General features: G+C 50.6%; 10 protein-coding genes across 10 annotated transcripts; 3 read left to right on the forward strand and 7 right to left on the reverse strand.

Moving 5' to 3' along the window:
* Positions 1-659: 659 nt before the first annotated feature.
* On the reverse strand, positions 660-2031 carry P174DRAFT_396120 (cytochrome b5 reductase family protein). The gene is made up of 4 exons (XM_024823724.1): positions 1949-2031; positions 1587-1866; positions 1447-1524; positions 660-1393 (listed from the first exon to the last, which is right to left on the reverse strand). Exons 1-4 carry the CDS (start codon positions 1991-1993, stop codon positions 825-827), a joined length of 972 nt encoding a protein of 323 aa, XP_024678102.1. The 5' UTR covers positions 1994-2031; the 3' UTR covers positions 660-824.
* An 800-nt stretch (positions 2032-2831) lies between these two features.
* Positions 2832-3708, reverse strand: P174DRAFT_378094 (60S ribosomal protein eL20; the record flags this gene model as incomplete). The annotated part of the gene is made up of 4 exons (XM_024822799.1): positions 2832-2990; positions 3051-3227; positions 3302-3486; positions 3657-3708. Coding segments are annotated over 4 exons (573 nt in total), but the record flags the coding sequence as incomplete, so codon positions are not given.
* A 471-nt stretch (positions 3709-4179) lies between these two features.
* On the forward strand, positions 4180-6379 carry csn12. The gene is made up of 6 exons (XM_024828339.1): positions 4180-4887; positions 4946-5018; positions 5068-5220; positions 5283-5344; positions 5393-5813; positions 5868-6379. The coding sequence occupies exons 1-6, from the start codon at positions 4316-4318 to the stop codon at positions 5952-5954; spliced, it is 1368 nt and encodes a 455-aa protein (XP_024678104.1). The 5' UTR covers positions 4180-4315; the 3' UTR covers positions 5955-6379.
* Positions 6380-6475: 96 nt separating this feature from the next.
* P174DRAFT_413430 (BTB/POZ domain-containing protein) lies at positions 6476-7906 on the reverse strand. The gene is made up of 4 exons (XM_024824348.1): positions 7456-7906; positions 7034-7402; positions 6699-6972; positions 6476-6638 (listed from the first exon to the last, which is right to left on the reverse strand). The coding sequence occupies exons 1-4, from the start codon at positions 7668-7670 to the stop codon at positions 6603-6605; spliced, it is 894 nt and encodes a 297-aa protein (XP_024678105.1). The 5' UTR covers positions 7671-7906; the 3' UTR covers positions 6476-6602.
* Positions 7907-8275: 369 nt separating this feature from the next.
* On the reverse strand, positions 8276-10442 carry P174DRAFT_445427 (ubiquitin-protein ligase RMD5). Its single transcript, XM_024828340.1, has 4 exons — positions 9938-10442; positions 9736-9863; positions 8921-9679; positions 8276-8849 (listed from the first exon to the last, which is right to left on the reverse strand). The coding sequence occupies exons 1-4, from the start codon at positions 10056-10058 to the stop codon at positions 8631-8633; spliced, it is 1227 nt and encodes a 408-aa protein (XP_024678106.1). The 5' UTR covers positions 10059-10442; the 3' UTR covers positions 8276-8630.
* A 1116-nt stretch (positions 10443-11558) lies between these two features.
* On the forward strand, positions 11559-14455 carry P174DRAFT_515597 (putative Sin3 complex subunit (Stb2); the record flags this gene model as incomplete). Its single annotated transcript, XM_024832203.1, has 2 exons — positions 11559-13073; positions 13112-14455. Exons 1-2 carry the CDS (start codon positions 11874-11876, stop codon positions 14453-14455), a joined length of 2544 nt encoding a protein of 847 aa, XP_024678107.1. The 5' UTR covers positions 11559-11873.
* A 447-nt stretch (positions 14456-14902) lies between these two features.
* P174DRAFT_424699 (Tim10/DDP family zinc finger protein) lies at positions 14903-15253 on the reverse strand (the record flags this gene model as incomplete). The annotated part of the gene is made up of 2 exons (XM_024825224.1): positions 14903-15086; positions 15186-15253. 2 exons carry the CDS (start codon positions 15251-15253, stop codon positions 14903-14905), a joined length of 252 nt encoding a protein of 83 aa, XP_024678108.1.
* A 342-nt stretch (positions 15254-15595) lies between these two features.
* Positions 15596-17802, forward strand: P174DRAFT_445430 (putative lysyl-tRNA synthetase). Its single transcript, XM_024828341.1, has 7 exons — positions 15596-15680; positions 15901-16193; positions 16249-16413; positions 16475-16900; positions 16967-17107; positions 17155-17363; positions 17408-17802. The coding sequence occupies exons 1-7, from the start codon at positions 15622-15624 to the stop codon at positions 17732-17734; spliced, it is 1620 nt and encodes a 539-aa protein (XP_024678109.1). The 5' UTR covers positions 15596-15621; the 3' UTR covers positions 17735-17802.
* Positions 17803-18482: 680 nt separating this feature from the next.
* Positions 18483-19066, reverse strand: P174DRAFT_445432 (uncharacterized protein). Its single transcript, XM_024828342.1, has 2 exons — positions 18977-19066; positions 18483-18953 (listed from the first exon to the last, which is right to left on the reverse strand). The coding sequence occupies exons 1-2, from the start codon at positions 19033-19035 to the stop codon at positions 18686-18688; spliced, it is 327 nt and encodes a 108-aa protein (XP_024678110.1). The 5' UTR covers positions 19036-19066; the 3' UTR covers positions 18483-18685.
* Positions 19067-22284: 3218 nt separating this feature from the next.
* P174DRAFT_507221 (uncharacterized protein) lies at positions 22285-23569 on the reverse strand (the record flags this gene model as incomplete). The annotated part of the gene is made up of 5 exons (XM_024831363.1): positions 23553-23569; positions 23386-23478; positions 22996-23122; positions 22762-22912; positions 22285-22726 (listed from the first exon to the last, which is right to left on the reverse strand). Exons 2-5 carry the CDS (start codon positions 23425-23427, stop codon positions 22285-22287), a joined length of 762 nt encoding a protein of 253 aa, XP_024678111.1. The 5' UTR covers positions 23428-23478; positions 23553-23569.
* Positions 23570-23990: the final 421 nt, after the last annotated feature.

The following is a 23990-nucleotide window of genomic DNA, read 5'->3' on the forward strand; positions in this document are numbered from 1 at the left end:
GGCGCTTCCAGACTCCATACCTATCTACTCCGTACTCCAAGGCGCTAAAATGACGGCCTTGCTCCGGGTCTCTGAAGACAAGACCCCACCCACTCTTTCACTACCCGTAATCACTCACTTGCAGGCTAGGCTGCCTTGCGCGACATGCTACTGACGCCGCTTCGTGGGCCTACACTCCAAGGACTCTGAAGAAGCGCGGCTGTTTCCGCAGGTAGTCTATTACACCGTAGATTTACATCTGCGTTACACTCTTACTTGGCAGTGACCGCATAGCCAAACTTTTTTATTATAATTGATCAATGGCATGCCCAATAAGTAGTTGACTATATAGTTTCGTGATTGAGGGTAATGGCCGCGGATGGAAGCCCCTGCCGCAGGAGATATATATATCGTAGCACCGCATCGGGCCGGCCGTTCTAGTTTCAAGATTGTCCATCACACCAATGGGTTAGATCACCCCGTCAATCTCTGAGAATAAATGTACATGGTTCTGAGGCCGATGCGACGAATTTAACACTACCGTTAGGTACTTACCTTGTCGCGCTTTTACTTTGCGGCATGGTCGAGCTTTCACAGTGAAAGATCAACTGCTTTTATCGATGCTATAGCATTGCTTGGAGTCCATAAACACGAGTCTATGGTTCTGGATGGCAGGAAGTCTCGTTGACACCGCGGAATTACCCGGCGTTCAGCATAGATAATGTAGATGCTGATCTTAAATATCTTGATATTCGAGTTCTAACACCCCATTCGATACAGGGTTACTTCTACAAGACTATCCAATGCGGTTAAACATGCCTTTGTACAAACGCTAAGCTCGCTGCTTAGAACTTGAACACCTGGTCCTTGCTGTATCCCAGCTCCGCAAGGATACCAGTCAGCTCACCCTGGTCCTTGGGGCTGACCTTGGGTCCGCTGATGGACTTGTACATGCCGGGAGGCCCACACACAAAGATCTTGATGTTCTCCTCCTTGGGCTCGGGGAGGACGGTCTTCAGGAGCTCCTTGTTGATGTAGCCCTGGCCGCCGGTCCATTCCTTGGGAGGGTTATCCAGCACGTAGAAGGCCCGGAAGCGGCGGGGGTAGGTGTTCTCCAGCTCCTGCAACTCCTTCTTCAGGAGAATGTCCTCCTCACGGACGTTGCCGAAGACAAGCGTGACCTTGGTCTGGTCCTCGGGGTCCTTGAAGATCTTGCGAGCCAGCTGGTACATGGGAGTGATACCAGTGCCACCGGCGATCAGGCAGATGTGCTTGTGCTTGTTGGCCTCCCAGGGGTACTTGGGGATGGGTCCTTTGAACTCCAGGCGTTGGTCCACGTTCATGCTGTGCAGGTGCTCGGACATGGGGCCGTTGGGGTAGACCTTGACGACGAGGTCGAGGTAGCCGGGTTGTTCTGCAGAGATGGAGTCAATTACTGCGGGTATATACTGGCCAAGGGGCGCGTACCTTCATCGCTCACGGGTGTGTAGGGACGGATGACAGGCTTCTCGGCGCCGTGGGGCTTGAACTTGGTCAACAGGGCAGCTAACGGCGAAAAAAGTGAGCTATGAGACAAACGCAACACCTCCAGGAAAGAGTCTACCCACATGCGACATGAAGACCAGAGACAGCCTCCTTGTCAGGGAACTCAAAACGCAGTCTCTTGGTGTTGGGGCTCAGAGTCTCGATCTGAGCCAGCTTGAGATCAACCCAACCCTGGTCACCACCGGTAAAAACCTTCGGGCGCTCGGCAGGAGGAGCCTCCGCGCTGGCAGAGTTGTACCGGTACAATCCCACACCGAGACCAGTGAGACCGACCGCGACGTAGATGGGAGCGAGAGAAGACTTGCCCTTGGCGGGTGCCTCCGTGGAGTATTTGCGGAAGCCCTGCGTGCAGCGTCAGTCAGCGGATGTCCTCCCTCCGTTCCTAGAACCAAGACGCAAAACTGTTCGGAGCCATATTTTTTACCTGCTTCAAGGGCTGAGCAAAGCGAAGAGATTGACGCGCAAACATTGTGTATGTAATTGACACAAGCTGGTGGTCAATTGAAGGAGAACCCGAACCGGAAAGAGACACAACAGGAGCGGGCGGATGTTCAACCTTAGTACTCTGTGGATAGAGAGTACCTACGGAGTTAATTAGTTCTCGCTGTCCGGATCCCAAAACTGTCCGTCTTACTTACTGGTCCGTATGACGCAATACCCGTTCCTGACGGTAAGGTATTTGTGATCATTAGTAATCGACCGGGGTTTTTAAATTGGAAGTACTACCTCTTCATAGATAACCAATGTCATTGTATGCTAGGCTGGGTATTTCGTTCCATGAAGATGCTATAGTTGTGGTTTTTACAGAGAAATGACCTTGGTGGACGCTATACTGACAGTTTGTAACCTTGGTGGTTGTCAATTGGTGGTCTCGCGATATTCGACGGAAGTCCAGGGAAAAGGCAATAAATATATGCGACTCGAACCAGTGAAGCTAGACCTGTACAGAATAGCCCGACCGTCACCACAATGTGTCGTGGTGTCAAACATCAACGCAGTTGAACCATCAGTCACTCAATTGCCGAGCCTTTCCGGTCTCACACTGCATGCAGAGATACTACGCGGACTACCTCTCAGATAGAACCATGGTATTAAAAAAAAGAAAAGAACCCCGGTAATTTTTTTGATAAATAACTTGCAAGGGTCGCTGCAGAGGACTAAAGAGACATCAAAAACATCCGTCCCATCTTCTGGGCGGTAGATACACGCCTTGTTCTCCGGCGTGATCCGTGTCCTTCTTGCATGCTATGGCCATAACATAGTCATTGATCCGCACACTCCATCTCCCATAACCCAAAACGTCATATCTAAGCGAAGGTAGAGGGTCTCGAGTAGGCAAAGACCTTCTTGCCAGCAGGCTTGGCGGAGCGGTGGGGAAGAGGGAACTTGAGGTTCTTCTGGAGGAGCTGCTTGATGTAGGGGCGGCGGATGGTGTCGGCCTTCTCGATCTCGACAACCTTGAGGATCTGCATGTAATTCGTTAGATCTCCAATGAAACGTTTGCTGTTGAATGCGTTTCAACGTACGTGGATGGAGCCGAAGCGGGCACGGTGACGAGCAGCCATGTCCTGGTAGAGGGCCTCAACAGCCTCGGTCCGGCTCATCTCACGGAACTCCTTGTACATGTTGTGGGTACCGGAGCGAGAGTCGTAGCGGAGCCAGATACCGAAGTTCTTGACCTTGAGAGGGCGCTTCTCGTGGATCTAGCAAACAAGATAAGAGACAATGTCAGTCCAGCTCATCTTGACCGAAGAATCCTTTCCCATAGTAGACATACCACGTTGAGGCTGACGATCTCACCGTTGGCCTTCTTGACCTTACGGAGCTGGGTCAGGAAGTACCAGAAGCGCGACTTGGCCACAACGGTGTTGGGCGCGAAGATGCGCATGCGGTACAGCTTGGGCGTGGGGTTAGCCTCGGTGGGCAGGTGACGCCCGATGACCTGGTACTCGGTGAGACGCCCTGTGAGACACACCAGTCAGTGACTGCTCGTTCAAGTAAATCCGAATCGAATAGAAAAGCGTCTTCGATCGCTGCATTGATTCCCGTGCGAACGTCATAGTCGATGGCGCGTGTGTTCAGATCTGTATCTTGAAATTTTTCGACAATGTGCGACCGCACTTCAACTCGACCTCCTTCTTCAATGAACAATCTCATTCGGTACTTCCAAAAAGCCTTGCGCACTCGATCCCTCTACCGGTTTATCCTCCGTTGCCATTGTCGTCAAGTGTCCATTCTTCGAGATTATGTCGTTCGACGTTCGCAGGAAACCATTGCAACCGATCCGACGGGGAAATTGTGCGACTTATCGAGGGAAAAATTCACTCACCCATCTGGAAATCTGGTTAGTATCAAATGCAAATGACAAAATGGTAGATAACGAGGGTGGTGCTCACTTTTGTCGACTCTGTTGTGGTTGACTGTCGAGATAGGTGTGCCGGCTGGTCTGGTCGAAAATGAGGATTTGTGAAACTTGTTGAGTTAGGGCTGCCGCCCTTCGCCTAAGCGACCAGGCAGCTGGGGCTTGACTCCGACGCTATACCAGATATGGATGCTCAGCCACAGCGGCTGATAACGGCCTCAGGAATCCACGGCAGCAACGCTGTTGTTCCCCACCTTCCCCCCAATCACAGTTCGCGACCGTCAATGGAGAAGGCAGGAAATGGATGATGACACCAGAGCCTGGCTCCATAGATTGTCCGGGTTGTTTGTTGAAGTTAGTTCTATGATTGTAAAGCACTGACGCTTTGACACGACAATCTAGGACTCTGGCTACAGCACACAGTCTGCCATGGCGTCTGTCTTTACAGACTTCAAGGAAGGCCAGAAGAACGGGTCTGGTCCTCGTTTGGCAGCAGCTCTTACGCCCATCGCAACCTCCGAAAGCCCCGATCGCTTGTTGTCGTTCTACAACTTTTCTGACTCCGACCACATTTCGGCAGATCTGCGCTATTCACTCTTCCAAGCAAACGGCGTGAAGCTTCCAAAGCAAGAGCAAAATGGCTGGGTTGACATCTTCGCAGAGTATTGGAAGGCTGTAGGGGAGATCATCAAGTTCGAGGAGTACAACCCGTCGGCCAGCTGGGCCAAGGTCTTTGATGCTTGGAAAATGGTGGCAAATACTCTCATCAGAGGCTACACGAACTTCGGGCTTCAAGCATGGACGGTCCCGTGTCTCTATGTGGTGGGGAAATACTTGAGGGTGTTTGCGATCAAAGCAGATGCTGAGATTTCCTCTAAAGGAGCCATGGCTTTTGGTGATCAGTTCCAAGATGATGTCGCTGCGGATTTCGAGAAGAGCGCGAAGCTCGAGGAGGCAGCCCGGATAATCAATCGGATGTTTACTCTTTGTCTGAGCGACAGGTGTGTAGTTGCACTGACTCTCTACACTCCTTTCGCAAATTACTGAGTACGATTCAAGGGCACCGATTGAAGAATCCCGGAAATGGGGTATCTACAACACCACAAATCTTTTGTTCAAGACATACTTCAAAGTACGATTGAAGCCCATTCCGTTTCTGAACGTCGTCTGACAAACTTTAGCTCAACTCCGTGGGACTCTCAAAGAACCTCCTTCGTGCTCTTAGCGCTTCATCTGCCGATCTTCCTGAGCTGGAATCTTTCCCCAAGTCCCACATAGTCACATTCAAGTACTATGTCGGTGTTATTCACTTTCTCGATGAGAACTACCGAGAGGTAAGAAGATCTTGCGCAAATATCCATCAATATTAGAGCCTTGTTCTGATGACCTTCCGCAGGCGGAAGAACACCTGGCATGTGCGTGGAACATGTGCCACAAGGGCGCATTCAAAAATCGAGAGTCAGTGATTCTTAGCGCATGTCTCTATATCCTCGCTAATTTCAGCAGGCTGATCCTCACATATCTCGTCCCCTGCCACCTCGTCACAACCCATACTCTACCCTCCCGAAAACTTCTCGCGCCCTTTCCCAGATTGGAGAAACTATTCCGCCCCTTGTGCGATTGCATACGAAAGGGAGATTTGGTTGGATTTGACACAGCCATGTCCGCCGGAGAAGAGGAGTTCGTCAAGAGACGCATCTATCTGCCGCTGGAAAGAGGACGCGATATTGCTCTGCGAAATCTATTCCGGAAGGTTTTTATTGCTGGAGGGTTCGAAGAATCCAAGGATGGCCAGCCTCCCATCCGCCGAACTCGTGTTCCTGTTGCCGAGTTCGCAGCAGCGCTGAGGATCGGCACACATGCGGATGACAGGTCTCGCGTAGACATTGATGAGGTCGAATGCCTACTATCTAACCTCATATACAAGGTATGCCATTTTTATTCATCATATGGAGCAAGCAGACTGATTGACTGTGGCTAGGGACTTATGAAGGGTTACATTGCCCGGGAGCGAGGCATGGTTGTGTTGAGCAAGGGTGGTACCGCCTTTCCAGGAACCGGTGTCTAAGACCTCCACTACACCGTTCGAGCGTACGATATAAGCCGAGCTTGAGTCAGAGCCGGGCTAGACCCGAAATGTGAGGTCGCCCAACAGGATCTGTCTCACGACATCCAAGTGCTCGCCGCCGAAGAAAGCCCTGAGCTGTATATGTGCAGCCTAATTCCCCATGATATCCTTTATGAAGCATGAATAGCCATCGGATGCGACACAGCAGGCTATCATCTACAACTAGTTAATTTTATACCGACGGTAGAATGGCCACCTCAAGGGAAGGGTGGATATTAACAAGGCTGTACTTCCTGTCTGTCGCGTGGGTCCGACTGGATTGTTCGGGAATTGACATACATCAGCGGAAGACAGCTTATACAGAAGCCTACATCATCTTGTATGACTTAGACATGAGATTATGAACAAGAGCATCTATCCATGACGCCCGTACTCCAAAATCTTCGCATGTATGAATTAGAACACATTGACCAGGGTGAGAAGAGTTCCGCTTTTTGATAGAAGAGACATGAATCAAAGTTACTGTACACTGGGGCGTTCAAGGCGCGAAAAACGAATAGAAAATGGGGAAGGGGTATAGTAGAAAGGCGCGACAAGCAGTCTGGATTTGAAAGGGAATAATAAGTCGACAGACATCAGGATATGGAACTAAGCAAGAGAAGACTTAGCAGTGGTGAGGTCATCCTAAGCAAAAGACAAAGGTCAGCTCCATTCATACAAAACGCAGAGGGGAAAAATACACACCATATGATTACACATCGCCACAAACAAGTCAAAGAATAACTTCCCACCCTTCTCCATTTCCATCTGCATAGTCCCGCTCCGCTTGAACGTCGACCGGCTCCGGATAATCAGGGCCAGATAGTGAGCGCGCAGTTTCGACTCGTTATCTGAGGTGTTGGCGTAGGCGTAGCGAGCGCTGCTCAGAATGGTACTGCACTGGATACCAGAGTGGAGGCCCTGTTTCCGTAAGGCAAGGCGCTTCAGGGGTTCAAGGCCGTACTTTTGCGCGGCGCAGCTGTTAAGCAGCATGTTAGTCGTCTGGTCCAGTTGGCTCGGAGGTTGAAGGGCGGACTTACTAAACGGCTGTATCCCTCAGAATCACCGAGCCAGTTGCGTGGTGGAAAATGGTCGCGCTGGTGGTTTGGCCGTCTGTGTCGAGGCCCGTGTTCTCGAGCTCCCATGTATCGCGGTGCCGGTTGTAGACGACTCGGGGCGTATAGTCGCCTTTGTAGAGGTATTCGAGGATGCAGGATAGGATCTCGGGCTGTTCGTCGGGTAGGGAGATGCTGATGCGCTTGTGGGGCGATTCTGGTGATGGCGATTGCGATTGCGCTCGGCAGCAGGCGGCTGCGAAGAAGGGGGATATGCAGAGGGTATCTTCGTGGGCGGCGAAGAGGCGCGCTTCTGGCCCGACCGAGATGGTCACTATCGACGTGCTTGAAGAGCTGGCGTCATAATCAGTTTCAACTTCCTGTGATAAAAGGGAGAGTAGTTTTACTTCTGGGTAGGGGAACTGCCGGTTCTTTGGCGTCTTTCTCTTTCGAGCCGTCGCGATGGAGTAGTAGGAGAGTCGCGGACGGGCTTCCTCACCCGCTGGGTTGCTGTCGCTTTTCCAACGCGATATCGCGAGGATAAGCTGTCGGTGGGACTCTGGGATGGACGTTTGATGGAAAGCATGTTTTGACTGCTACTGCTGTGCTGTTGGGTCAACATCTTCAAGACGGGCTGAGCGAGTCGATCGAGCTGAGAGGAAAAGGTAGGGTCTCAGAGGGCTGATGGAGTACAGCAATTACTTGGTCAATGGTGTTAGACAGCTGGCGGCATGCTTGTATCTGTACCTGCGTCTGTAAGTACGACGATCAAGGGGATGATACTGATACTGCCGAAACAGTTGATGAACAGAGCAAGAAGCCCAGAAGCTGAACCATTGTTGGGAATTAGTTTCTTTTATGTTTTCTAAGCTGCTGAGTGATTTAGAGATCTACAAAATCTAAAGACACCAGTCAACATCGTTTGATCTTACTCCGTCCATCTATCACAAATGGTCCAGTTCGAGGGACCAACTGCAGGCGCGTAAAGACCGGTATTGCACGCGTAAAGTGGTTTTGACTGCGTCGCCAAATGATCGCGCAGTCACGGGATTCTAGATGTCCAATTAGATGTCAGAAACAGGTAAAGGGGGGTGGGGCAGTCGGACCCGCTCGGGAAATTCATTGGATTCCTTGGTTACAAGAACAATGGAAAGTTGACACATCCTCCTTAAGAGCAAGCATTATCTAGGCCTAGCTGGCTTTTTCTAATAGAATGATGGGGGCTAGTGGGCGAAACAGACAAATAATACATTATCTTTTCCGGTGGCTATGCGATCTCAAAGTCGAGGTTTGATAACACCATCCCATACGTGGGGTATATCTTTAAAGGAATGTCTTCGGCTCCCTGGGAATTGATATGCAAGGGCTTGCAGTAGAGTTAACCAAGGTGGGATTATCTGGAGAATGTACACATATAAGACTTCCCGCATGCCCTCATGACCTCGACACCGAAAACGCCACCATCCTGACATAGTTGACAAGCAAAAGGAGAAACAAAGAAATCCGGATTCCTAAGACCCATCCACATTCTCCACCAAGCCGACTCTTTCTTCCAGGCGGATTTTGCATGGTCCCCTTTTCTTCATAGGAAGACCTTCCTTGCCTCTCGCGGATGACTCTCATTGGGACAATAAGGACACTTGAATCTTGTGCCTTTGCAAAGTCGTTTCAACGACTCTTCTGCAATTACATGACCGCAAGGCATCATCATCGGGGGATTCTCGTCTGTAGACTGTTCCTTGGAGACCGGACAGACAAATATCGAATGGAAGAGGTAAGAGGGTGGAAGTGGAATTTCGACCTGAATAAAGTATGTCAATTATACATTTCTAGACATGGTAGGGTGACCCGGACTGCTGCGACTCGACTTACCGGAAGTTCGTTTTGCGTGGTCCACTCTGTCCTCTTTGCTTTCATAATCGTCTGCAATTTCAGCAGAGTGGGTAGCGCTATCGCACCAGCAGTAGCGGCTATGTATAGTGGCGAATCGGCAGACAAACCCAGCAGTGAGCAGAACTCCCGAGTGAAAGACTGCGCCACATCAGACCATGCCGACGGATTGTCGAAAATATTCCGATAAGGCGACTCTTGGAGGTTTGGAGAAAACGCCATTGCCCCCATCAGCTGCTGAATTTCCACCAAGTACCTGGGGAGAAAAACATGGAATTCGCGCCTGGCGTACTCCAATGCAGCCTGTGGACCAGCGACAGCAGGGCCCTGTCCGCCATGAAAGAGCCAGACGAACTGTAACCGGCACAATTCGAATTCAAGGTTACTGCCTCGTGCCTTCAGAGCTTCTTTGTTGTCCCTCGACCACTGTATAGCCGGAAGCAAGTTATTGTTCTCCTTCATCTCATGTAGTATGTGATACATCGTAGCAAATTGTTTCCGCACTTCGCCCGAAGGAACATCGTCGATATCGAGAAGACTTCTGGCGGCGTCTGGGCCATCCGTATCCATATCGTTCTCTCGCCCCGAAGCTTTCTTTTCGGCTATTTCGGAAAGGAAGGTTGCGGCTACAGTGAACTGTCCCTCTCGTAACAGGTGCATCGCGATTGCGCGGTTGATGAGATGCTCTCGAGATGATAAAGCATCATGCTCGGTACTCGGGAGTGGTTTATCTTTGAAGAGCTACACAGTGTCAGTTTTGAGAGCACCAGATATGCAGATATACCCGAAGACAAGACCTTATCTAGTGCTTTGCTGTACTTGTTCAGAGCGCTGTGGTGTTCCTTGAGATTGTCATTGATTGAGTCGAATGATGACTTGACTGAATTCTGGAGCTTTGCTAGGGCTATGGATGCTTGGCCTGGATCTATACAACGATCAGTCAATGAACACCGCCAAACGACCAAATGGCCGCCGACCGACGGACGAAGAGGAACGAACCAGAGGCGATCGTGTCTCGCGCTGCTTGAATTAGATCTATTGTGTCTTGCACATTTTTAGTATTCTGAGAAGCCTTCAGCCTCTTAGTGAGCCGTTCATGCTCCTTCCGAACAAGATCCATGACGGCTCTGGGGGTGACTCGGAGATGGCGCTTGAAGCGGAGTAGGGTGGTTTCCGCTATTCTAGCACCACGACGCCGATAGCCATATGGGTGACTCGGATAGTGCCCAGTTGATGACTTTGGGCGATGTAAGGACAGTCTCTGAGAGGGCAGATTCCGAAAATCAGGAGCAACAAGTCAGGTGGAGGTGAGTGAAGTTCGATAAGCTATCGGCGACCGACACTTCCATTACGACATGGAACATGGGACATCACGTGTTCTCCAATAATGCGCTTTTACCCCTCTTCCGGGGGTTATCATTTAGATACTCAAGGTCATGGTATGATGCTGCGGGGTTTCATGAAGTGAATCAAGTGAATCAAGTGAACCAAGTGAACCTGAGACTGATTCTGTTTATTTCAAAATAATTTGGAGTAATCTTCGACTCATATTGAAACAGTACCTAGACGCTAGAGCATATCCTATTCCGACTAATAATAGTACTCCGTAGAACCGTTGCAAAAAGCCCCCATGTGGAGTGGTAGTAGTCCGCTTTAATGAAGCACCTAGCAAAGAGAACTTCGAACACTACACAAAGTATTTTACGATGAAAAAGATCCTCTCCTTCAAATATTTCCATCACCTCTTGGAATCTATATTTTGGTCTTATGTCCCAAAGACTTGTGATTCATTACTCCGTCCCTCTCTGCAGAGGATCGTGAATATTCGATTGCTTACATAAGATGCTTGGTACCGCAGCAAAGGAAAGTAATACTGCCAATGATATTCGTGGCCACCTAAGGGGAAAGCCTCGCTTACGCTAGCGCAAGTAGTGAGCCTTGGCAAAGGTATATAACCTCGCTGCTCCCCCGTCTCTTTGAACCTTTTCTTCTTTTCTTCTCCATCCTGGTGCACGGGTTTTACACGTGTCAGTGAGGAGACATCCGAGACCGTGTTTTTGCTAGTTGAAAACTACCTAGTTGACCGCTCCAGTTGGTCTTCGGATCGACTGGGAATTTTTGAAAAAAAAGTTGCCCTGATTCCAAGCCTTGGTGTCAGATTTTTGAGTCTTCTGCTCGTCAGATGCTCGAAATATTGGTCTTCTTTTCATCACTGTTTGCTTCCCTTGCGGAGGCCTGTGGAGAAGAGATTCACCGATTAGTTTGATGTCCTGTGTAGTCCGTAAGTCCGGAATGGAGAAATAGGGGTCTCTAGAATTGTGTGTGGAATACTTTGGGATATTTGTCAGTGATACAACGTCGCTCGCCAATCCTCGGAGTAGGCGCTGTTTCCGCGCGTTCCAACAACATAGCGGTGCTCATCCTTTTCCTTTAGCCCGGAGTATTAAGAACGACAGACACGATTCCCCAGAAGCCAGAAGATTTATGATCTTGGTACGGAGTAACTCCGTACTCCGTAGAAAGGTACCTAGACTTGGGGCTGGTATCAGGGGCACTCATCCTTAGCCGGCTCACCGCTTCCAGAGTCCTGTGACGTCGCTGCTTAGTTGCGGTCAACTGTCTTTCTGGCAACTCTCTCTCCCAGCTCCACATTTGAGCTCCTTGTGACGATGTTACGGCAAACTCATAGAAGTTCTACACCATTTGTTTGAGATCACAGATGCTTAGTATTTCCTCCGGATATGTCAAGCTCCTTCCTTACGAGGCCAACAAAGCTAGGAGACCCCAGGAGGGTCAACATTTCATCCCCTCATTTCTGAGCGTGGTCTCAGTACTTTGAACTCGTCACATCGACAATCGATTTGAAGACACCAGCAAGCAGCTCTGGATATGACACAGTCTTTACCACTAATGCGATAGCTATCACGCTGACAGAATGCCACCGGCTGTTACCAGCGCACAGGCTGCGCCTCCCGTGGCGAATCGACGTGATTCTATGAAACCTCCCATCAACACTCACGGGAGCCCCTCCTCGCATACGAACGGACACATGGAGGCATCAGCGCCGCACGGTCATCAGAAACTCGTGTTCACCGATCCTGTAGCCCTTCGGTATCTGGAGGAAGACCCTGCGACAGTTGTGCTCCATCGACGCCTCATCCTGGAGGGTTACGAGATATACATCGTTGAGCAATGGGCTTGTTCAAGAGTACACCCGACATTTGTGATTACGACTTACACGGGCGATCCTTCGCACAAGGTCTTGGTGGGAGTCCTCAGTGTCCCAACTGACGAAAACACCTGGTCTCCGCGTTTGAAACTGTACTTCAACGCCGTCACGCAATGTCAAGCACGAACGAAAGACACACCTCTGGGCACCGTCATGGTAACTGACCTGAGCTCGTTTCCGTCTGCGCTGACGGTCATCCCAGTCCCCGACGGTGACATACTCCGACACAAGGACGATTTTATCGTCAATGAAAACCTGAAACGGCTCTCCTGCGCCGGCCGGGCCGGCTTAAAGCTACAGCCTCCTTCACCTGCCACCGTGGCAAAGTTTTATCAACTCTATCGGACCAGCGAGCGAGTACCTGTGTATAGTGCTGTAATAGAGCTCGTCAAACAATGCCAGATCGCGCTGACAATGTTTGGCCTCTTGGCACCTGAATATGTGGATGGGCTGCTCTGCGATGTCACCGAGACCGCAATCAATGATTGGTGGACCGAGTTTGGGATTGATTTGTACAACCTAGAACCAAGTGACGGTGTACTGGGACCGACAACTGTAGCTGCGCTGCTGGGCACATTCATGGGAGCTCGTAATCGACTTCATGCCTTCGGTGCCCCGGTAGGGAAAGACGCCTTCGATATACGCAGTCTCAAGAGGGCAATTGAGAGCTTTCAAAAGTCACAGAAGATGGAACGGACACGCAGACTGGACCGCCAAACTCTCGACCGGCTTCACCGTGTAACTGCCAAGGCGGCAAATGCTGAAGGCTGGACGGACGCAGTCAAGTCAACGATGGCCGAATTGAGCGGACATGGGGGTGAGATGGTCATGGGTATGGTACGGGGCCGGGAAAAGGGTGGCATCGCCGATATTGAGACCCTGGAGCTGGACAACTTCGCATCGCTAGTTACCGGCGAGAGAGCGAAGTGGTTGTGGAGGGGAAGCCACGTAAGGGTGGGCTAGGTGATGGCTTCGCTCGTGATCCGCCTGCTGCGGACATGATGTTCAACAGGGATGATCAAGGCAACTATGTGTGGACAAGTAGGAAACACCATTCGCACGAAGATCTGGCTGGTGACCGATCCTTTCAAGGCTCAGACCGTCCGTGGAGGCAGCCTGAAACGGGGGCCGCACCGGACGAAAAGGATCAGAACCTCAGTCGCATGGTTCGGAGGGGTGTTAGTGGCAAGGTGTCAGACGCACGAATCGGATTTGGAAGGTTCAAAGAAGCAGTTGGACTGCCCAGCCTTCGATCTCAGCACCACAAGCAGACGAAAGACGGGGCGGAGTTGATGGGTGATGCGGCTTACATGCCAGCTCTCGAAAGCGATGCGGAGATGCCTGTGCTAAAAGCAGAGGCTGATGCTAACCTGACTGATCAGGAAAGTATTTCTGAGCCTCACGACCAGACACAGTTTGACGCAGCAAAGGCAGAGCCACCAGCGAGTACTGGTGGTTCGACAGTCTCCGAATTGAAAGCTCCGAAAATCACTGTTGATTCTCCACGAGATAATGAGGAGACTGGTTCAGCACGAAAACCCTCGACAAGTCAGCTGGAAGAGGACGAGTCAGATCTAGGGCGGTCCAGGACACGATCGACCGATGCATCTGTTAGTCAGGACGATCTCTCTCGATTCGATCTGATGTTATTGCGCCGACCGCAGAGCTGCATAGAGTTCACCACGACAGATGACTTCGAACGTAGAAGCAATGGTTGGCCTCGCCACCTGTCCTTCAGTATTGTTGAAGACGTCGTACTTGGCTGGGAAAGCCTGGGAGGCCGAGAAGCACTGCAGCCTAAGCCAGATGCCACTCTAGAGCAAGCCGCTGCGCTTGAGGACACGCTGGCCTCTGATGTACGGATGTTTAGTTCCAAAATCGAGGAGCTGAGCCATCACACAGTTCCGTGGGTGGAAAGACAAGTGAACTCGGTGGACGAATTGAACCGGAAGCTCTATGAGTCACAGGAGAACATCAACTCAATCTACCTAGACCAGGCTGAGAAATATCAACAAATGAGGGAACGCTCCAGTGAATTGCTGACGGAGGAGCACACCTACCTTGTTGATACTATGAAACGCGTCGAGATGATGGGAGCCAAGCTGGATTATGAGCTCAATGTCCTCGAGTCCAAAGTCGAGGACGTGGAGAGCGGCCTTGGGGAATTCGAGCGGCATGTGTTGGAGCTTGAAACAAGGATGAAAGGACTGATAAAGAACGAGGAAGAGAAGAAGAGCAATTCATGGTTGTCGCGGTTGGGAAGATTTGTTGGAATGTCTTCTAGGTGATATGCTTCGATCCTTTCATGTCGTTCGTGTTAAGCGTGATATCCCTGTATTTTTATATACCAATTCTAGTGTACATAGTGTGAATAGGATCCCGGTGTCCATATCAGACGCGCTGCAAACGGCACGGCTCGGAGACAAAGATACTAATGCGCGAGTAGCCATCCAGAGTGCTCCCATAATAGACCAAAACTGCCAGAACCGAGTGACATCTCGCATCCCATTGAGTAAAAGCCTTCATGGCGAACTCAGCATGGATATCATCCTGAGTCCATTCAATCGCAAGCAAAGACAAACGTTGAGAGAATCCACGCCCAGCATGAAAGTATGACCTCACCGGCGAAAGCGAGCACAGGGAGAGGTTGTAAGACCATCGGTCCCAAACAAATCAGTCGATGCGCGCAACATGCCATTCAGACAAGACTAGCGAGTAAAGCCTGCGTATCTTCCTTACATGCCGAATCCAGGAGCGCCCTGCTTCTGGGCCGCCTCGCCCTGCATCTTCTCGCTGACCTTGATGTTGACTTCAAAGAACTTGGAGACGCAGCGGTCGAGGCAGACTGACTCGCCCTTGTTCAGGTCGCCTTCGCGGTAGTCGTTGGGAATGCACTTCTTCTGGCAGGACTCGGTGAGACTGAGATTGGGTATGGCGTTAGCTGGGTTATCAAATGCGGATGAAAGTAGGACATGGTACTGTCCGGCACTGGTATAGCCAAGGAGAGATGCATCTTACCGGTTGAACATATCGGAGACCATCTCGACTTCCGTCTCTGCGGCAGCGATCTTCTCTGCCGAGGACATCTTGGGGGACCGCCGAAGAGGAAAGACATGGTGATGGTATTCTATGAGGGAGCTTGACCGAGTTATGTGATCGGATATCTGTGAAGCGGTTAGCGGTCGCCAGTAAAAAATAACTGACTGATCAGAGAGCAAGATTTATACTGACCGTGTAGGAAGTAGGGTTTGGTGATGGATGGTAGTTCAAATTGATTCTGATGAGATATGTATGATATTGCGGTCCGGACGGAGGTCCTGCTATGACCGGGAGCTAAGACTGTCTTTTCCCACCGCCTTCCATAAATTCATCGACCTTCTCATGTCCGGTGCAATTTCTTTTCTTTCTCTTCTTCCATCCTTAACGTGATGTGACTGTAGCTTTTCTCTTTAATATGCACTCAATTCGCCCCCGGTGGGCTTCACAATTATGCTTGAAGAGTTCTCGATTTAGGTAAGAAGCTTATCTTCTTCTTACTTGACTATTTTCCCATCAATTGAATGATGAGACACACATTCCTTTCCAGAACCGCTGCAGATGATGCTTGTTTCAAGCACTTGATCGCAACGGAGTCATTTCTTTTTACCTGATTCAATGCCCAATCCATACTGTTTTTCGTCTGAGGAGATATTGTATTGCTTGAATTGATCGGCTAATACGAGCAATCTATCAGTGCAGGATCGCCGTTTACTTCCAGTAACCATCGTACTTCTCACATAGCAGATAGTTTACTTGGAACAATCAAACCGGCCTCTTCATCATCTATACGTACAAGGCATAGCAGCAGCGCAGCCTCCCCCGATAAAGCATTCAGACACCGGCTTGAGGAGGTCAGAAATGCCTGTTCTGACCCATATCCCCGCCTCCCAAGTGACAACCGGTCGCTGAGCTGTGCGGCATTTCGCGATCGATATAGCCACCTTACCAGCAATCAAACAGTAGAAGATGACACTGTCGTTATTAATGGTAGGTTGCCGCTGTTCTGGCCCTACTCGGTTGTCCTCTGTACTTAGATTTGTAGGAAGAATACGTGCCTATAGACTGGCCGGGAGCAAATTGATATTCTTCGATATCTTCCAGGATGGACACAAGGTCCAGGTTATGTGCAACATTCGCAAGCTGGACGGAGTAGCTCCCGATGCTTTCAAGAGATTCTACCGCCTCCTTCGCCGCGGCGATGCTTTCTGTATGTTGTACCATATAGCCGTCCCCTGTATCACTACCCGAGACTGAACGATCTTCCATAGCCGTAACAGGTAAACCTCACCGCACAGGAACAGGAGAGCTCACAATTCTTGCAACTGAGCTTCCTCGGCTGCTGTCGCCTTGCCTGCACGATGTCCCTGTCGACGCCGAAGAGCATGAGACATCTCCCTACCCTCGCCATGTCCAGTTCCTTGCCGACCAGAAGTCGGCAGATATCATCCGAGCGCGATCAGCCATCATTCAGTTCCTGCGACAGTTCTTTCTCGACAGATCGTTTATGGAAGTCAGCACTCCCATCATTGGCTCGATAGCTGGCGGAGCGATGGCCCGCCCGTTTCAAACTTCTGCTACCGAATTCCCCGATAGGCAGCTGTCTCTGAGAATCGCGCCGGAGCTATGGCTGAAGCGCTTAGTGGTCGGTGGATTCGACAAGGTGTTCGAGATTGGCCCTTCATTTCGGAACGAAGGTAAGTCAAGCCTGAGGTTTGATCGTGGTTCGGAGTCTCGAGACGAGTGACTGACATCTGGGACAGGGCTGGACAAAACGCATAATCCCGAATTTACAACATGTGAATTCTACCATGCATACGCCAATCTCGAAGATCTGATGTCCATCACAGAGAACCTCCTATCCGGGATGGCGGCACATATTCAGGAGTTCGACAAGAACGCCAGTCTAAAACCCCAGAAGTCGACTTCTCTGCTCCCTTCCGTCGAGTAGACTTTACCACCGGCATTGAAGACAAGATTGGCCGCGGACTCCCCGACCTCACCGCGCCAGATGCTCTAGACCAAGTCAACCAGCTGTTCAGAGACCTTTCCCTTCCTATTCCCAAGAACCCCACTCTCCCCCGTCTCCTGGACGAGCTATGCAGCACCTACCTTGAACCCGAATGTATCAACCCAACCTTCATCCTCAACCCCCAGAGTGTCTCTCCCCACTGTCAAAATCCTTCATCCATCCCGCCAATCAGCAGCGTGTCGCGGCGCGCGCGGAACTTTTCATCGACGGACGAGAGATTGTCAATACCTACGAAGAGGAGAACTCTCCCTTTGAACAAAGACGGAAATTCGAGGATCAAGTCCGCTACAATAAGGGCACCGATGAGCCGGCGGAGATTGACGAGAGCTACCTTGAAGCTTTGGAGTGGGGTCTCCCTTCTACTGGTGGCTGGGGCTGTGGCATTGATCGTCTCTGCATGCTCTTCACAGGCGCGAAGAGGATCGGAGATGTCCTTCCCTTTGGGAATCTCCGCGCCGTAACCCGTCGCCATGATGGCCTGTCAAGGACTACCGATTGAGGGACTCGATAATGGTTGTACGATATTTTGCTGCTTAGATACCTGTACAATATTACGACTGCAGAACATCCAATTCTTTCAACTCCATCTCATGTATAGCATGTCTAAAATCTGTGTGTTGACGTAAAGATAGCAAAATTCACTCGAATTTTGCGGGTTCTAGGGCTTAGAGACCGGTCCGCGATATCCGCTGTCATTGCATCACAAGAAGAGAACCAGGAAAAGAATCACCAAGGGCAACAGTAACAGCGACTCTACCTCATTAGAAATCGCGTCACATATAAGGGCGCTGGTAAGGCTTATCCCTTGGGACTAGACTTTGTCACCCGCGGAGCAGTACAGCTTCGGTGAGTCCGCCGGGGTCAACCCATAAGGCCGGGGGTTGACATAACCCGCACAACAGAAAAAGGAAGAAGGTAAACCGAACCCTCTAAGAGCGCCGCCGCAAAGTTCTCTGTCCTGAGTGACTTGCGTTGGAAGTCTGGATGCTTACGCGAAAAGACCAGCACAGGAGAGTCTTCGAGCCACAATTCAAGCAGAGGAAGGAAATGTGAAAAAAAGCTGCACTCGGAGCATCAAAATGGCAGTACTAGGAGCATGAGAAGGCCACCAGGAGGAGAGGAGGGGAACACAAGCAGGAGGCAGAGTCGAGGATTCTATCATGCAGTGGGCTGGGGTCGACACAGGCAAGAGCCAGAGAGAAGGACAGGACGGACTCGGATAGCCCCCGGCAGATCAATATCCGTCTTCTCTCGCATCGTGTCCTCGTCCAAATAATCGTCCATCGGCCGACGATTTTGCCTTTTTACTTTTTTTGATTTCCTGTTCCATCATCTAGGTTGACTGATTTGATTGATTGGGCCCAGTTCGTGTGCTCAAATCCGTGCAGGTACATGGCTGTCCGATTTAGTGAGCTTTTGCACCTTCCATAGGAGTGGCCAAATTCGTGAGTTAGAAGCTTGCCGATATTTGCGTACCGGCTTCATCCTCCACGGTCTTGATAAACCGTCCCAAGAGGATAGTCCTGTCCACAACACGAACGTTTCCTGCAAGTTTGATCTGACCGAGAAGGTCTCTTTCAAGCACAAGTCGATGTTTCCTTTCTGGTATCGCCGCGTGCATTACCAGGGGAGCCCCAGTGATATGAACTAGGGCATCATCACCGTGCTTGGACATAACCACCTTCTGGACCGCCTCAGGTACCTTTTCGCTCGGTCTCCTCTTGTCGGGCGGCTGATTGACCCCCATTTCTCAATAATGATCGCATTCTTTTCTCTTCTGCACAGAAATGGCGAGGACATTTTGTATTTCTCTAATGACGTCTTGCACGGGCCTCTTGGGCGCGACCAGTAGTTACCAGCCTTTGCGAACCCTGCCCGGTCTTACCAGTAGGTATCCACTTACGCATAACACTCACGGGAAGGGAAAGGCAGGGAGACCAGGGCTCTTTTTTCCCATGGTTACAAGAAGCAGAAGGCCTTAAGTCGCTGGGTACTGAAAACAAGTGAGACTGGCAAGGAGTTGATTTCTGGTACGTTTACCAGTAACAGGTAGTGGCATTTGGGAAGCTACTTCTGATAGCAACCGGACGAGCATTCACGTCAGCAGGGAAGTACTCCGCAATGGTCCGATAGGCATCCACAGGTTGCAGATACATGAAGCTTTTGCCCTGAATGACGACTAGGCCATTCATCTCAGCCACTTTCCAATCGGACAGTCTGGTACTTCACACCAATCGGGCCAAGGAACATTTCCACAACCCACATCACCATCGGCCAGTGAACAAACAGGAGGAACCGCGATAGTTAATTAAGGCCATATAGACGGCGATGTTCTTTGTTCCTGTGGCGAGACCACCAATTCTGCCCTTGATAAAGGCGCCCGTTCAGTAGGCTCATCTGTGTCAGTTCTCTATAAGCGGGATCATGCCGAGCTGTAAACATCCGCTTTCTGGTACTAGTATCACTGACACACCCAGACACTCGTGAGACTTCCATCTGGGCTTTCCCACCGTCGGAGGATAGTAATGTCAGTCCTGTCGCATCAAGGTCATCCCTCTTCCCGCAACTATTGCCTCACTGATTTCCTCAATGTCGCTTGACTGCGTCCGTCATCAGATAATATGCCTACCGCAGGCGAGTTGTTGAAATCATGTTGCGTGTCCCCTCGTAAGTTCGCCACCAAAAGTCTGAGAACCTTCTATGACCTGGATTTCAGTCACCATCGGCTTCGGACCAAAGGTAGCACGGGCAATCCGCATGACCTGAGCAATAAAACAATGATAATTCATTGCTGGGGGGTAGAAGACCTCCGCCTAGAACAGATCACGGGCGAGAACTGAATCAGAGGTGGGTATCATGAAAAGTAACATCGATGAGTTGCGCATCATCAGGAAAAGGAGCACTGCAGTTTAGGCAGTCAGACATGACTCGACGCAAGTGTGCGGGCTCGCTGAGAGGAGAGCTTCCTAGGAAACGAACTATTTTCAGGCGAGTATGATTCGTAAAGCCCAAGGGCCATGGATCACTATATCTTTGCTGCTATCATTTGGATAGCATCGGTTATGTTTGCAGTGCTGATATCTTTTGCGATTCGCAGCATAAGTAGCTGGGCCTCGTTTGACATAGTCGCTGCACCGTAGGGACAATCTCTGGCGGGAATTATCCAATCGCAGCTGCAGCCTCCAAAGCCTTGTCGTTAAACTGCGCTATATACACACCTGTGTCCAACAGCAACATGGTCCAGGAAGAGGCCGATGTCCCGCGTTCAATCTCAAATCAGTAACTGTCAAGATAGTCGAAAGAGAAAGAAATTCGGTGTTCGCTGTCCATAGCTCTCTTACAAGTTATGGCCATGGCCTTGCACTCAATGACTGCATGGACTCTCTCTGGCTCCTCGGGAATTAGAGGAGCTCCATCTGTCCGAGCCTGAAGCTCATTGAACCCCAACCGCACCCCTAACCGGTAACTGCTGCCTATCCATTCTGTGTGTACCCCAGACATCTTCAAGCAGACTGTCTGGGGCCTCTGACCGGAACAAGACCAGAAAGGGAAGAGCGCAGATAGGTTCTGAAAGAGGCAGACAATCGGCGGTTATCAGAGACGACTCCAGACAATCTCATGCACAGGTTGGGATCAGTCAGATCTGAGCTGTCAGGTCAGACTCGGTAGGCCAAGCATTGGGAGTCCGCAGACAGACCAAAGGCGAGTTTACTCAAGTCTCGACACCATCCCATCAAGCAGGAGGAAATTTACACATGCTTTGCCCTTGTACAAAACAAGGTGGTTATCCAGTGCTGAGCGCATGGCAACGGAGAATGATGGTCTCACGGTCGGGAATGAACTGTAACCGAGCTCCTCGATCCCGACGGCGAGATCATTGACCACGTCATTGATGTATACAGTGGACAGAGACGCTGTCGCTATGGGACAATGACCAGATCATTGAATCGATCGTCTCCTTTACCCCAAAGGAAGTACAAGAACTTCTCAATGCCGAGGACCCCCCAACATTATCCAAAATAAAGGGCCTTGAATGGAAGCACACTTCGGAGCCTGGGATGTACATCAAAATCATTGAGGCTAAGGAGATGTATGATGCTAAGAGCATGACCTGATGCCGTCGGGCGGTATGACGATTATGGTATGCAAGGAACAGGAGAAAACCTCAGACCGCCCAGTAGGTTTTTCCAGTGCCAGGGGGCCCAATGGATGAGACCAAACCCACCAGGTAGGGCGCGGAGACCTGTGAATGCAGCCTGCTGCGCCTGTTCAAACTGAAAGCGATGGATGAGAGCAGAGAAGTCATCTGCGATTGTCTGATATGCATCAACCGCTTGCAAATGGAAGAAGTTGTGGCCTAGTAGAGTCGACCAAGTCGCTTCTCCACGCGCTTGTTTGATTGCATCGATGCAAGCCTTTTTCTGATCGTCATAGGTGAGAAGGATGCAGCAAGACAAACCATGCTAGGACAGTGATCTGCCGGTGGAATGGTGTGTCGGAGAACAAGACGTTCACGACCACCTGCTGCGAGTCTCTCGCCTTTAGAAAAACAGTAGCCAGGAAGGACGGTGTTGCAATGATCACATCGATATACCTCGTTGTAGTTTGCCAATGGATCAAAGCTTTTCATGCAGGAGCCGATCTTAATCACCGAGGGTTCCAGCATCACCCAGCATCACCACATACGCTTCCTTGCCCTTAGGACCCACGCCATTTCCAATGTTCAAAGAGGCCGCCAATACAAACAACCCCTGAGTTATTGAAACTTCCCAACGGACTCATATCCAGATCGGACAGCAGCTCGCTGATTCGTTCTCTCGTAATGGTGGCAGAGCCAAAACAACACTTTGAAATAGGCCCTCTTGCTGGAAGATTCACAGGAGGTACCTCAGCTTCATGCAGTCTGCTAATTGGTAATGGGCCACCCTAACCCAGGTTACTAGCATCATGTTGCGCACACCAGGGGTCATCCTCCACCAGAAATTAGCAAACCCACAGTCACCCCTGTCGACCGCCTTAGTGATGGCCGAGGCCATGGTATCTAACTCCTCATCTGCCACCTGGTAATAGTTGTCTAGCAGTGGTGGCTGCAGGAATCCGGAACAATTCTTCTTTTTCGACGACACACTCGTCGATGCTCTTAGGAGCTCTTGCTCCCACAAACCAGTCATAGGAAGCTGGAATATCGCATAAGGTAGTATACTTTCCCCCGAGTTCGATGTACCGCTTGCAGAAATTGAAAAATCGCAAAAGTGTCATGTCGATGGTAGCCGTAACAGCCGGCTGCTGTGACAGGCCATGCTCCTTAGCAATCTGCAATCGGCCACCACCAGTCGTAGGATTGTTGTCGCTTGCGCCAGGCTGGGCCGCCGTGCCATCCAGCTCCATGCCATTCTCATTCCAGCTACCACTCGCCTGCACATCATTCTGCTCTTCAACCGCGGTGTCGGGCGGAGTGATTGTAAGTTCGTCCGGGACTGGCACTCGATGCCTGTGTTGAGAGATGTACGTGAGAAATCTTCGCACGAATGGGCTAGGCTTCTGTTTCCGCTCAAGTTAGGTCGATCCATGGCTTTGTAGTTGCCAATGATATAGAGTGCATATTTCGACCGACTCAGCTGCGGAGTACGAACAGGACCTGAGGCAGTCGATTGTTTATCGGTAGTATCGTCGATCACTTCCGTAACGGTCAGAGGGATATCCTTTAGAAGGGGACCATCACTGCAAATCTTCAACAAAGCGCGACATTCAGGTGATTACCCTCCCGCATAAAACCCAGGGAGGAAACAACGGGGAGGTCGAGTATGACAATGTTCGATTCCCTACCCTGAAAGGAGTCGATGGTCTTGAGCTGTATGAGATGTAGGTGCAGGTCAGGCTGCTGTTGCTGCAGAATTGCAAAGAGTGCCTGGTATTCCCTCAACTAGGCTCGGTATGGGGTGAGAACAGTGATTTCCGTCGGATTGGCAAGCTGGCGGGAAAGGAGGCAAATCACAAGCGCAGCAGCGACACTGCGATGGGCCGCATTCAGACGAGATCGTTGCTGGGCATCGCAGTGGTCAATGCTGTCCCTCACATCAATGAATAGCATTTAGACCGAGCGGCTAAACGTGTGGCGATTGAACGTGTCGATCTGGTGGGCTAGCTCACGGGTCCGGTTGGCAGTGGCGCGACTTGTCTGCAACTCGCCATTGTAGAAGAACGAACTGACCAGCCTTTTATTCGGCCGACCTGACGAAAGAACTGCTGAGGAGGAGCTCACGGTTAGCAAAGCCAACTACTATGTCTGTAAAGATGCGGGTGAGGTCTTCACCAACTTGTATTCGGGGTCTCAAGATCGAGTGGTGATACAGGAGACCGATTATGTTCGGAACGGCTATGCCATGGCAAGTCATATTCCGTTTCTTTTTTTGTCTGTAGGGGTTAAATATGGCGCGACGTCCGAGGCCTCTTCAGGAGTATCCTGGAACTGGGAGCGAGTACATGTTCGAGTACCCGAAATGACAGACCAGCTCTCGCTCGGCTGAGGACGACATTTTGAGCCGATAGTTCGTTAGGAACCCAAAGGCAGTTGTAAAAGATCGCTCGATGAGTTCACTCCACGAACATTGGTTGCACCGTATGAAGTGCTGCTTGACCCAATCCTGTCTATCGAAAATTGGGTGTACGCGCGCGGTATATGGCGCTATTTCCAGGGTCGCCGAATTTTGGGAACCTGCAGGCTGAGCGCCATACCTCAAAAGTCGATCTTGCTC

This window comes from Aspergillus novofumigatus, assembly GCF_002847465.1.
Source record: "Aspergillus novofumigatus IBT 16806 chromosome Unknown P174scaffold_9, whole genome shotgun sequence".
NCBI lineage: Eukaryota > Fungi > Ascomycota > Eurotiomycetes > Eurotiales > Aspergillaceae > Aspergillus > Aspergillus novofumigatus.